The 13,594-nt window shown below is 38.2% G+C and overlaps 1 protein-coding gene across 1 annotated transcript in view; it reads right to left on the bottom strand.

The window, feature by feature from the left end:
- LOC140170893 (uncharacterized) overlaps positions 1-13,594 on the bottom strand; it is an 83,498-nt gene that overhangs the window by 20,764 nt on the left and 49,140 nt on the right. Inside the window, exons 17-21 of the mRNA XM_072194096.1 lie at positions 11,732-12,116; positions 8,463-8,655; positions 6,349-6,413; positions 3,041-3,757; positions 1,595-1,867 (exon numbers count right to left, since the gene is read on the bottom strand). Of these exons, the coding sequence (XP_072050197.1) occupies positions 1,595-1,867; positions 3,041-3,757; positions 6,349-6,413; positions 8,463-8,655; positions 11,732-12,116 (1,633 nt within the window). The remainder of the gene's footprint in view (positions 1-1,594; positions 1,868-3,040; positions 3,758-6,348; positions 6,414-8,462; positions 8,656-11,731; positions 12,117-13,594) is intronic.

Raw genomic sequence — 13,594 nt, forward strand, 5'->3', positions numbered from 1 at the left:
AACTCTGCGCGTATGTCCAACGCAGTCTAGGCGCATTCGGTTTGTTGTTCACGCCAGCAAATGTGGTGTAAACAAAACAAAAATTTGCAGTCAAAATGCCACTTAGATTTTTTAATTATTTTGAATTTTGGCGCACGAAAGCAGACATTATAGATTTATTGGTGAAAAAAGATGCATATTTAGACCATGCACCAGATACAGCTTTTACAACCGTGAAAGTCTTACCGTTTTAAAATATAAGGACGTTTTGTGCATAATTTTGAAATTTTTTCACTAAAACGTCGATTTCTCAGAGTTCACTTTTGACAATATTGCACGATTTTTGTGACAAGATAACTCAAAAAATATGCAAGCATGAGGTAAACTTTTTGCACTATCGCTTAGAGTACATCAAAGCCTAGGGATTGCTTTTTTCACATGTTTTTTTCAATATTTCAAAAAAATAAAAAAACCTTCCCTAAGTTCATGTCTCTTCTTTATGAAAAGCTAACTGAATTTTTTTACTACGAACGGATTTTTTTCTAAGTTGTCACCAAAAAACATGGGGTAAAAAGTGAATTTTTGTGATTTTTTCAAAAACTCGAGATTTTTGAACAAATCTGACGTCACCATGGGATTCCTTGACTCATTTCCTTTCCAAAAATGTATAGTTTTATATACTTTAGACATACAATTCAGAAATAAGGATGCTCGAAAAGGTCCATGTTCTCTCCCATTACACTGGCCTTAAAGTTTGTTCGGCTTACACTTGGCAAAAAAATAAGACTCATTACTTGTGTATTGATATACAATGACGTGCACGCAGTTGCGCCAACACCTATGCTAGTTGCGTGTTGCGTAATGTGCAACTGGCACACACTTATGTGAATTTACATAAGCAAACAAACGAGAACAAACTTTAGATATAAATATTAGAAGTTTTTATAGATTGATTTTTGCATGTATTAATTTCATATTGCTTGTAAAACAGAATGTAGGAGAAAAAAACATCTTCGAAATATTTTGTCATTCATTCATTTTTTTCCTTGAAAATATAACTCAAATGAAAAAATGAAATGCTGTAAAATTGCTCTAAAACAGACAAAATGCCTGCGGCCTTTTGGAAACAAACTTGGGTTGGTTTTATTAGTCTCACCCCACAAACATTAAATATAGGCCCTACCCTAGACTTCTTAAATTACGGCCCCAAAAAGAATTGTGCCATGGTGCTGAAACAATGAAATGGCATAAACATCAAGATGGTTGCGCCCAGTACTAGAAGCAACAAAACATTTTCGGTGTAAATGCTTGCAAAATGCAGGGATTAAGATATTTTTGTTCAGCCCATTACTTACATCCCAAAGAAAATGTTTTCCCTTTACGAACAAACAGGCCCGTACGCAGGATTTCATTTGGGGGGTGCTGATTTTGAAAAAGTGAACTTTTTTCCAAGGGAGGGGGCGATTTTGTGAAAAGTGGCCAAAATTTGGACCTTTTTTTGTCCCAAAAAGTGTAAAAAACCTGGGGGGGGTGCATCGAATCCCCAGTATCCCCCCCCTGCGTCTGAGGCCTGTGGACAAAATACTAATTTAATATAACTGATCATAAAACTCACCATCAGCAACAAGAACTGCCACCTCGCTCTTTGCTACCATATCCGTATATTCTCCACCTCCGTACCCTATACATTGATACGCTCCCTGGTCCCCTGCTCGGAAGTTAGTAAACCACAATGTATTACTGGTGATGCTTGCCAGGTCTTGATTTCTTATATCGGTACTGACTTTTTGCCACTCGTAGCTAATGGCGTTGCGTATATAACATGAGAGCCTCTCGTTCTTGCCGAGTGATGCTTGCTGCGATCTGGGTTGGACTACCACTATCGGTTCTGTGAAAAATGTGTCAAATAAGTATTTAGGAATTAATGATAAAATGTTATGGATTGATTTAGGCATACATTTATAGAATAATACACCAAACTTGACACACATGTAACACAGAAGTTACTCTGTCAAATAACAAGGTTTCTTTGTAAATTTCAAACTTTCTGCATCTCACAAGCAATGGGCTATTCCATTTAAAATCCACACTACCCATGTGGAAGATTTAGCAAAAGTCTTCCACAGAGGGAGTGAGAGTTTCAAATAGAATAGACAATTGAGTAACTTCCATTTGAAATACTCACTCCAGTTGTGGAAGACATATGTAAAGCCATAATACAGGGGGAGTATGGGTTTCAAAATGATTTATAGCTGTGACCATTTACATTTGAAAAACATACTCTCCCCCTTTGGCAGATATTTCCAAAATCTTCCACAAGGGTAGTGTGGATTTCAACTGGACTAGCCCATTTCACCAGGATGTAGGATTTGTAGATATACATTCTAAATGTTTCATTGTAAATTTCAATTTTTTTGGGGGGGGGGGGTGCACAGGCCTTAAATTTTGTTCTCAATTTTCACTAGTAATACTATTAACTATATACTACAGCCATAATATAATCCCATGGTTCGTTCTCATAATAAAAAGGGTACATTTTCGTTGTCTATTCGCTGTCGTAGTGCACATTAGTAACCATTGGTTACTGGTTCAAGTCTAGGCTCATACACCTGTTCCGAATTTTGATATGCCATAGGCTTTGTGTTGTGATCATTTTCGATCAGTGGTTCGTAACGAAGAAAGTGTGAGCCAGTTGACCAGTTGACCTATATAACTGCAAGAGAGCTTGTTATACTGATTGAATTTTTACTATTACTCATTTGGGAAAACAGCGAACAGTACAAAATGTCAAATTAGAAGGTATTTTCATTTTGCAATAGACCCCAAACAGACTTCGACAATTTGTACTGTTCCTTGTTTTGCCAAATATGTAACAGCAAAAATGTACATAGGTTTTTCATGCCCAGCGATGACATTGACAAAAAGGTGTTTGCGGAGATAAGGCTTTGTGTTACTCGAAAGAGCTATTTCTGAAAATGTTAATACCAAAATCTCATTTCTAAAAAAGGGACACAAGGCCTTGTTTTTCTGAGCCCTCTCAATCTCAATACTCATAATTTACCTTCAACCGCTTCTCCTAAACAAAGTTGTAGCACGTCATATCGCTTATCATCTATACCACAATCATCCCTTTTAGCTTCCATCTCGACCACCGTCAAATTGCTGTAGAGGGTGCGGCACGTCAAATCAATGACAGGCTCTCCAGGACTCTGCCGTTTTCGTCTCCTTGGGTCGTCCGGGTTTGGTTGACCATCCCCAAATCCTGGTACGCTAATCTGATTCGGTGGGCAGGAAATATGATGGGCAACTGCTTGGATGGGGTCTTTGAATCGGAACATTTGATTTCCAGTGAAGACTATATGGACTTCAATCTGTGGTGTGCTACTGCTACTCAGATCACTTGATCGCAGGGGAGGATCAAGCTCGAAAGTGACATTGCCAGAATTTGGTTTGAAGAAAACGTCTTCATACCGTCTGCCATAGAAAATGGGATCAATAAAGCGCTTACGTCGACGCTTTTGTGGCGGTTGGCTTCTGATGACAAGATCAACTGTTGCTATAGGAGGAATCTCTCCTATATTCCGTATTGTATCACCTATTATGGTGATGGCGTGGAGAAAGCCACTGGAGGAAAGGACACCATTAGTTGTGAATTTAAAAATCAATGCCTCGGATTGACGGACAAATCTGTCTTGTAGTTTTTCCCTCTTATTTGAACATGTATCAAAGGTACTATAGTAGTTGTCTCTAGTGTCAATGTTTGTCTGACATTCAGCAGCTGAAAGAAAATAAAAATCACAGTCAGTTAAAGCATTGTACGTACATACATATACTGAGAGGTCAAAGGTCAGTATATGCACATAGGGGTCATCGCCCAGTTATGTGGAGTTTGCTATGTCCTAATGCCAGCAAACATGATAGAAATAAAAACAAAGAATGGCAGTCAAACATAATGACACTCAATACAATACATTTTCAATTTGTTGGTGCAAAAAGATGCCAATGAAGACTATGCACCAGATGCAGCATTCACAAGAGCGAAAGTCTTACCGTTTTAAATCATTATCTTTTGTACATTGTACTGATTTCATTTTTTTAAAAACATTTTTACTTAACAACTTTAATTTTCAGTGTTAAATTTTGACGATATTGCATGATTTTTGTGACATGATATCTCCAAAAATATTCCAACTTTCAATCTGTTTTGGTCTGTGTACGTACCACATAAACCTTTTAACATTTTTACTCACTATATGATTTTACTGATGCAGCATATAGCTTTATTTAGTGCAAGATAGCAGATTTGGTGTACAACTGCATATTATATTGCTTGTTTACTTAAGTTTGTCTGTAAGTGACACACGCTTGGATCCAGAAAATCCATGGTCACTAGGATCCACAACATGCTCATCTATCAGGGCACAGTTCTTTAACCCCAATACATTTGTACATTCATTAATGACATTTGAAAATTTGAGTACAAAACTTATACTCTGCAACTTGAGGTCAACATATGCGCTATAATTGTTTATTTGAGGTTATTGAACTATGCCACTAGAATGAGGCCATCCATTGTGGTATTGAGAGAAAGATTGGACAAATCAATACATGCATACTCAATGAGATGCTAATGCATTGTAAACAACCATAAACATTCAGCACAAGAGCATTGATTTGTCTAACTGGACTATTCCAGTTGAAATCCATACACTCCCTGTGGAATACATGGCCTTAATCTCCCACACAGGGGGTGTGGATTTCTAATGCACCACCAATTCAGGTAACCCCATTTGAAATTCACACTCCCTGTGTGTAAGATTAAGGCAATGTCTTCCATAGGGGTGTATGGATTTCAACTGGAATAGCCCATTGTTTGAGGAACAAGTAATATACAGTATTAACATATTTCATACGCACGAAAGAAATCCTGTGATTTTTGCTATTTTTATAATAAAATATTCACTACAAATGTTGGAAAATATACAAGCAATATCAATGCATTTATATAACTCATACAAAGATTCTTTTCATTTGATTGGTCAATTACTATAATTGATTATTTTTGCCATTTCCATTTAAAGAAAAAGACTATTGCATTCCGTGCAAGTGCAATAGTCCATTTTACGCTGCACTCACGCGCAGCTACCTTGGCAACACTGACAAACGCGAGCGTATAGTGTGCACAGTGACTACCTCGACTCGCCAATTATGGGTGTGGGTGATTCTAAAATAAATACACTTCAGGCCTATATTTTTGAATTTATTTTGTTTTCCTGGTGATTTATTAAGTGGAAGAAAAGGAATTTATATACGAGTTATATAAAACAAATATTGAATGTTTTATTTGTTCAATATTTTCATTCGGTGAAATATGAACTGTTCTAGTCAACTCGGCAAAGCCTTGTTGAATGGAACAGTCCATATTTGACCGCATGAAAATATTCTTACCATTGTACTCATAAACATTCAAATGAATCAATCTTAAGTGACGCACGTGCAATTTTACATTCTCAATACACTCCACATATTTTTCTCCTCAATGTCTTTGCTAATTGGCTACATGGTTCAAACGCGTTGTGTATGAAATGGAGGATTGATCACTGACACTATTTTTAAGCAAGCTAATATTATTTTATGATAGATAAGTGCATGGTATGATTAAATACTGCAAAATTATATGTAGATGTATCATTTTTGGTTTGTCTGGTGATTGTTTTGGTTTTCACTTGGACATGGGCTATTCCATTTAAAATGCACACTGCCCCTGTGGAAGATTTAGCTAAAGTTTTCCACAGAGAGAGTAAGAGTTTCGAATAGAATAGACAATTAGGTAGCTTCCATTTGAAATACTTACTCCAGTTGTTGAAGATATAGATAAAGCCATAATACAGGGGGAGTATGAGTTTCGAAATGATTAACCCTACTACATTTGAAAAACATACTCCCCAAATGGAACATATTTCCAAAATCTCCCACAGGGGTGGAATTCAACTGGAATATCCCATTTGTAACACTGATTGTATCACAGAATTAGAGAAGGAGAACTGAGACTCGGTCGCCATCTTGATACAGGCATGGGGCAAATATTGGGGTATTTGGTTTCCTTAGGAATGCGCTTGAGGCAATTGTTGTCATGCAAGCGCAACATGGATGTAATGGGCGCATTTGAGACACGCACTTGATGTGACCTGCACGCGAATCAAAGATTTGTTCAGATGAGATGCAAAATTGTTTTCATTCGTCATCTCGCACCACCGGCAAGGACCCAATTTTCTCCCCATAGCTGACAGCACGATTGTACATGGCGGTATATGGATAATATGGAGACCTGGTTCTCCTTCTCTAATTCTGTGGATTGTATATACTTACAATGTGTCCCCACCACTACATTTTGACTACTGCTTCCAGCAAAGTTTTGTATTGTACACTTGTATCTGAAAAGATAAGATTCATATAGTTTCATTATATTAATTTCAAATGTAAACCACTTTAATTTTAAAACACTATAAATGAACTAAAGTGTGCATACTGGAACAAATTAAACATGAAATTACACACTCGCATGAAATGCAGAAGTAAATAGACCTTGGGATATCCACCCCTGCTGGGACTTGAACCTGGGACCTTATACTTGCATTGGCACATACCCTAACCCCTTAACTGGCTGGAATGACTAAGCAGTCCAGGTAAACAATACACACAAGACACTCCAGTACACAAGATCAATACAGTTGCCTCTAGCAGGTTTAATATAATTATCAGGAACACAAAGAGGGTAAGAGGCTCCACACATTACATTATACATCTCTCCATCATAGATGTCAAGTGGATGCAGCAACAGTCCTCTACAAAATGCACACCAGTTTGTCCCCACCAGACCTGGAGGCACTGCTACCAAAGTCATTTGTAGTCAGAGGAGCTATACCCACTTCAGCTTGTCCATGCCATGCCATGCTCTCACAGTACCAGTTTCTAGAACCATATCTACTGGCAAGACCTTCATCCACACTGCAGTTCACATCTGGAATATAGCCTACCAGCTCAGAGACATATCTGACAACAGCGCACCATCCTTCAAGAGCAGAGTGCATAATCGTCTTATTTCTTGTGTCTGATGCTTTACTGTACCCCTTCACTCTTGTTTGTCCTAAGCTACTGTGAACCACTGATTGGCCCATGTGGTTGTCTTTTATAGTGCCTACATGTAGGTGCCTATTAAGTTCTTGACCTGTGTCACTACTCATCAGTCCAAGAGAACGCCAAATATGGATCAGGAGTATTACATAATAATACCCTGCTATGACAATAGCTGCACTAGGTTAATCGTATAATCTCCTTATGTGGTTAGCATGGCTGGGCCAGGAAATCCACAAGGTCAGCCAATGTATGTACATGTATTCGTACATGTGCCATATCTTTACAATGGGTGATAAATTTCTGGTTTGTTTTATTTCAAAAGCGCAACAGTCGATATTCTAAAGCTTGGTCCAAATCCAAGAGAAGAACCAACTCTAGTAATTTATGTGGTTTCAAATTATATCGGCCGTTGCCTTTTTGATAGAAATGGTGTTTGTTGATGTGCACAGTTTCCCATTAGATCATAACATGCTGTTGTACATCCAAGGTCAAAGGTCTTTTAATCCATATTTGGCGTTGTTCTGGGACTACTCATGGGCTATTGTTCACTCTAGCATTTTATAAAAAAAACCAAATAAACATCGTACAAAGGAACACATAAATGTTTGTGTGTTCCAGTGCATGAGGCCCAAAAAAAAATTGTTTGATTGGCATAACCCAACCTACCCTAAAATTATGCCCGACCCTAACTTTTTTTTTCAATTTTTTTCCCAAAAAATAAAGAAAGAAATTTACAGCTTAAAAAGTAAAAAAAAAAAAAAAAAAAAAAAAAAGAATCCTGACCTACCGACCCTAAATTTTTTTTTATGCTGCGCCAATCAAACAATTTTTTTAGGCCTGAGTTGTGAGCCTCTTACCCTCTATGTGACTATAAAATGAACTTAATTTTGCAAGTGCTCAGATTAGATAAATTGCATGATTCTGTTGAGAAATTTAAGGTTGATAAAGATCATAAGGGTTATAGCGACCTCTATTCTTAAATCAGCAACAGAGTAATTCAGAATAAGATGTACCATAATTGACCTAATTTTATAGCATTCCAAGCATGGAAGACAGTCATTTTCAAGAGGACACTTGTAAATGATGCCTTATTTCGAGGCATGTGTTTGATCGTCAATGGCGTAACCAGACCTGACCTTCTGAGGGGGGAGGGGGTAAAAATGTCACAATTTCTGATCAAAAGTTGTAGTATTTATGTGCAAGCCTAATTTGCCTATTTTTTCCTCTTCTCTTTCAAGTTTTTTGTGGCTGGGGGTGGGGGGGCAACTTTCCGCCCTCCCCCACTGGTTACGCCACTGTTGATTGTGTTATTTATAATTTATGTCTAAAACAATATGTATACATACATTTCATCCCTTGAAGGCACCATAACAGTCACCCCCAGCACTCCATCAGTGGCATTAGCGATGATCATGTTGTCACTTGAACGTATCCATTTCACTTCAGGGGGTGGCAGTCCAGAAGCAATACAACGCAGATTGATAGATGTTCCTGGCTCGCCACGTTGTGTTGGTTCTACAAATTCATACTGTGGTGCACCTGGAAGTTATGAGCATAAATATGTATTATAGTACAAATGCTAAGATCCCGAATTGGGAATCACTGCACACTTTCTGTGTTAGAAGTATGTGCGTCTCTACACGTACAAGGTCTAATGTTGATTTTAAGATGTGGAGCCATTTTGGATTCAAACCCTGCTGATCAGGGTACCCCATTTGAAATGTTTATTAAAGTTCTAAGAAATTATTTCAAATGTTTGAAAGCAGTTTTTGTTTCATAACACAGTAAATAATAATCAATGCCCAATAAAATATTACTTTATACTCAAGTCCAGAGTGAAAAAGTTAGGACAAAATGATATTGAGTTAAAATGTTAATCTTGCTACTTGCTGCTTGCTTTACCAGATTGACTTGAACACAGCACTGTATGAGATCCGACTGATATTGTATTTCAGAATCAAATGCATACTTAAAGCCTTAATGTACAATTTCCTTCACATTTTTAATTTGTTCTGCAATACTCAAAATGCTGAAATAATACTAGTAATAATTGTTAGGAAGGGTTTGTTTTATTTTTAGCTGAAATAACAAGGTAAAGTGAAAGAAACTCGATTGCTTATTTAATTGGCCATTTAACATGCAATTTTTTGGGAGGACATAAAGTCATAATAATGAATTATAACTTTATGTCGAACTCTTGCTCTGTTGACCTATAAACACAACAAATTTGGCTGATTCCATTTAGGTGCAATTTGGGACATGTGTAAACATTACAAATATGCCAAAAATCAGGTTTGAAAAAAATTAACCAAAAATCATATTATAAGATCGTACATTATGGCTTTAATGAAAAGTACTAACCAATCCTCTTCCGCATAGACCGTGTTATGTACATGCGGGCATTCATACACAAACAATCATCTTGCTGTTGCCAGCTGTGTTCATTCAAATGAAATTTTTACTATAAGCTATACATTTTTGCTTCTAGAATCCAAATCGTTAGAGCAATTTATCTCAAAATGGAATAAAAAATGTTAGGGTGATCACCTAGGTTTCATTATCATTGAGGTATAGGACTTTTTATTTTTTCGGAGGAGAGCAGGTAGGGCAACTACTTGATAATATTTCTACATGTTCATACTACATACATACTCTGAAAATTTTAGAAAATTCGCATGAGTCCGTTTTTTTTTAAATCACATTTTGTTCCTAAAATGGGGTTATAAGCGCCCTCAACGGGCACTCTCTCCATAGGGCTACATGTAAAGACTAGTTATAGATAAATGGCCCCAAAATAAAACGGACTCGTGCGAATTTCCTCAAATTTTGCATATGATGTAGATTTAACATCTGGAATGTAATGCAAGTGATGCCGTTGCTGCTCTTCTAAATTCATTTTTAAAATGTCCGCCCCAGACCAAGGTGTGATGGGCCTCAATATAAACTGAGCTCAAAAAGAAACTTTTAATTTTTTACAACTTGTGAATCAGAAGGTCATATCTTAAAATAGTGTCAATCAAAATGAACCAAAATTACACACAGGATTACTTTAATACTCTACTCAAAACACATGTCAGTAACCAAGCAGTTGTCCAACTGACACAACAGCAAAATGCACTGTCATGGGACAGCTTCCTGGACTTCCTCCACTTTCATAGCCCATTCTTAGTCAGTGGGAGTGGTCTAGTTCGTAGACGCATTTCTGATTGGACAATCGCATGATTTCGGTGCCGTCTATCAGGCCGTAGACGACCCCACGTCATCATGAGTCTTGATAATGCGTAACACGCTTGTAGAGGTGCTTGCGTGCGTATCGCTGCTATCGCGTAGACTAGTGCGGAATACGCGAACGCGCTAGCAGTACGCACAATAGAATACGTGAAGTTGTAAACAAGTTTCGTTCATTTTATAATGAGGGGAGTTTTTATGACGGTAACTTATTGCTTTAAACAATTGTTTACAGTTATTAAAATAATATTTAACTGACTAAGAATGAGAATAAGCGATAGGAATTTTTATTTTGCCTATCCTCTACCGTGTGATAGAGCGACAGGCAGGTCCAATATTTTTATCGTAGTGGATACCGCTGCGGGCATCCACTACTCAAAATATTGGACCTGCCTGTCGCTATCACACGGTAGAGGATAGGCAAAATAAAAATTCTATCGCTTATTCTCTAAACATTTGGCACCCAGCACAAAAAATCTGTGAGAATGCACACAAGATCCTTGCGCAGATGATAAAACGGTGCTGCTTTCTGCTTTTCATACACTTTTTTCATGAAACAGGGCTGGGCTGTGAATGTGATCCAGGAAGCTGTTCCATGTCAGTGCATTTTGCTGTTGTGTCAGTTGGATAACTGCTTGGTTACTGACATGTGTTAAGAGTAGAGTATTGAAGTAAACCTGTGTGTAATTTTGGTTCAATTTGATGGACAGGATTTCAAGATATGACCTTGTGAAAAATTATAAGTTTCTTTTTTGAGCTCAGTTTATTATGAGGTAGAAAACACAATGTGTTACAACGTGACCACAATCTGATCAAGCACATTAAAAATAAAAATTCCTTTTACATGATTCGCATACTTTAAGCATCCAACACATGTGTTACTGATGATTGGTTGCTCATAAAATTTAACCAATATAATTATTTATATTTTTTTATTTATAAATAAAAAAAATAAAAATAATTATATTGGTAAAATTTTAACTATAATTATAATTATAACATTCGGCCAAAGCCAGGCTAATCCCAATTGTGCTCAGAGGCTACTAATTTAAGGGACGCCATCCGGATATGACGGAACAGGGATATGGGAAGAGGTCCGATTTTAGACGCAGGAGGAAAACCGGAGCACCCGGAGAAAAACCTGCGAGGACGAGCATGGATTGGCAACCAAACTCACATGTGGCACCACAGGGAATTGAACCCCGGCCACAGTGGTATGTAGCGAGTGAGAAGACCACTACACTAACCCACCCTCCCATATACAGTAGGCCAGGGATGTCAATGGGTAGCAGACCAAATTTTTCGATCTGACCTAGGTAAGCAACGATATTTCGCTCAAGTTGTAAAAGGAATTCTGCTTGACATCATGTACTGACAAATTACTTACTGAAACACTCGTCATACAGGTCTCCATACACCCTCTGTTCCTCTGCTCTGATGCAGGTTTCAATTGTCGCAGTGGGTGTTACTCTCAGTGCTGCTTTATACACTGCCATCTTTTGCAGGCAAACTGAATCATATCCACCTGCGCAGTCAGGCCGAAAAGCGTGTGTGCGTGGAAAGACATCGATGCAATTCGAGCAGTAGCCGACTTGGAGTGGCTCGTAATCTCCGTTGAGGTAATTTTCCGTAAAAAACACCTGAACATGGACTTCCTCGCCTCTTCTAAGTTTGATTGGTGCACGGAAATATCCGTCGCTTGAGCCTGGCGAAATATAGGAATTAGGCGAGATGACCTTGCGTCCTCTTCCTTCTTGAGGCATATTGGCAATCTGCAATTACAATTCAGAACACATGTATAAATTGAATAATCATCACCTTATGCCTTGCCTACCATGCGCGTATTTTTGGGGGGCTTTGGGGGCTCCAGCCCCCCGGGGTAAAAGCAGGGGGCAGCCAAAATGAAGGGGTGGCGGAAGAAGAAGGGGCGGCAAAAACAAAGGAGAATTAGTAAATACAAAAGGGCGGAAAAATTTGATAAATCATAAATTTTTTGAAAAAATGGTACTATACATAAAAATGTGCTGCTTTTAGGGCGCTAGCGCCTGAAACCCCTTTTTTTTTTTTTTCTTCACTTTTTCAAACGACCGATAAAAAAATTGGGTCAACCTTTTCGGGCTGTTGAGGAAGGGGTGGCAAAATTGAGTTTTCTTCAGCCCCCCCGGGGTTGGGGCGGCCACGGTACGCCACTGCCTACCAGGCTTTCAGTGTGCTTCTCATGCACCTAGTGTCTGACCGACGAGGTCATTATCTGAATCGGCCAATTGGCCGATCAATTCCCTCTTTGATCGGCCGATCTGATCACCGATCACCGATACCCCAACAGTAAACAATGGCTGAATGGACTGTGAGTAAATGTCACCCGTACGTTGAAAAGGTACTTGTACGCAATGATTTATGTATGCACTGAGCATAAAAAACACTCCCGTATTAATTTAAAGTATTTAATTCGGCCATGATTATGTTAAGTTCAATTTACATCCCCCCTAATGTTCGAGTCCGTCGAATCAATCGATCAACCCATTTAATATTGTGTGTATAATTTGTGTTTACGTTCAACCAAAATCGGCACGCTGCACGTCGCTCTCTCCGATTTGTGACAAGCACATGTTTTGTACTTTGTACACGACCCGAATCACAGAAAAAATGTTGACTCGCTATGTAAATTGAATATCGACCCCAGCATGCTCACTGCTCAGGACATACGTAATCATTATTATTATCATGTTGACGTCACGTCAGTGAGAAAAGTTTTAAATAAAGAGAAATTTTAATAGAAAACGGACAAAAAATATTTTTACAGGTCCCCTCGAACACGAGTAGTGGTACGACAGCTGATTTTAACCACTTCAGCTCCATCGACATAATAATAATTTATGTATATGACGTACTCGTGTTATTGTCAGACAGAGAAAATCCAACACAAATCATCGTATGTTATGTGATAAGAATCTTATCAATATTAAAACTGCAATCATGCCAAAGAGAAAGTCTCTCACGAAATCATGTCTTGCGACATGGAACGCTCGCTCACTGAAAACCAAAACCACCTCAATTTCAGATTTTATCATAGACCATAATGCAGACCTACTTGCTGTCACAGAATCTTGGTTGACTGGTAGCGATCGTGACAGTCACCCCCTGGCTGATCTGAACAACACACTGCCTCATTTTCGTGTGCACCATCAACCTCGCACAGGTAGAAGAGGGGGTGGAATTTGTCTTTTGTCGCACAAAGGATTTAATGTTA

The sequence above is a fragment of the Amphiura filiformis genome, chromosome 15 (genome assembly GCF_039555335.1).
Source record: "Amphiura filiformis chromosome 15, Afil_fr2py, whole genome shotgun sequence".
Taxonomy (NCBI): domain Eukaryota; kingdom Metazoa; phylum Echinodermata; class Ophiuroidea; order Amphilepidida; family Amphiuridae; genus Amphiura; species Amphiura filiformis.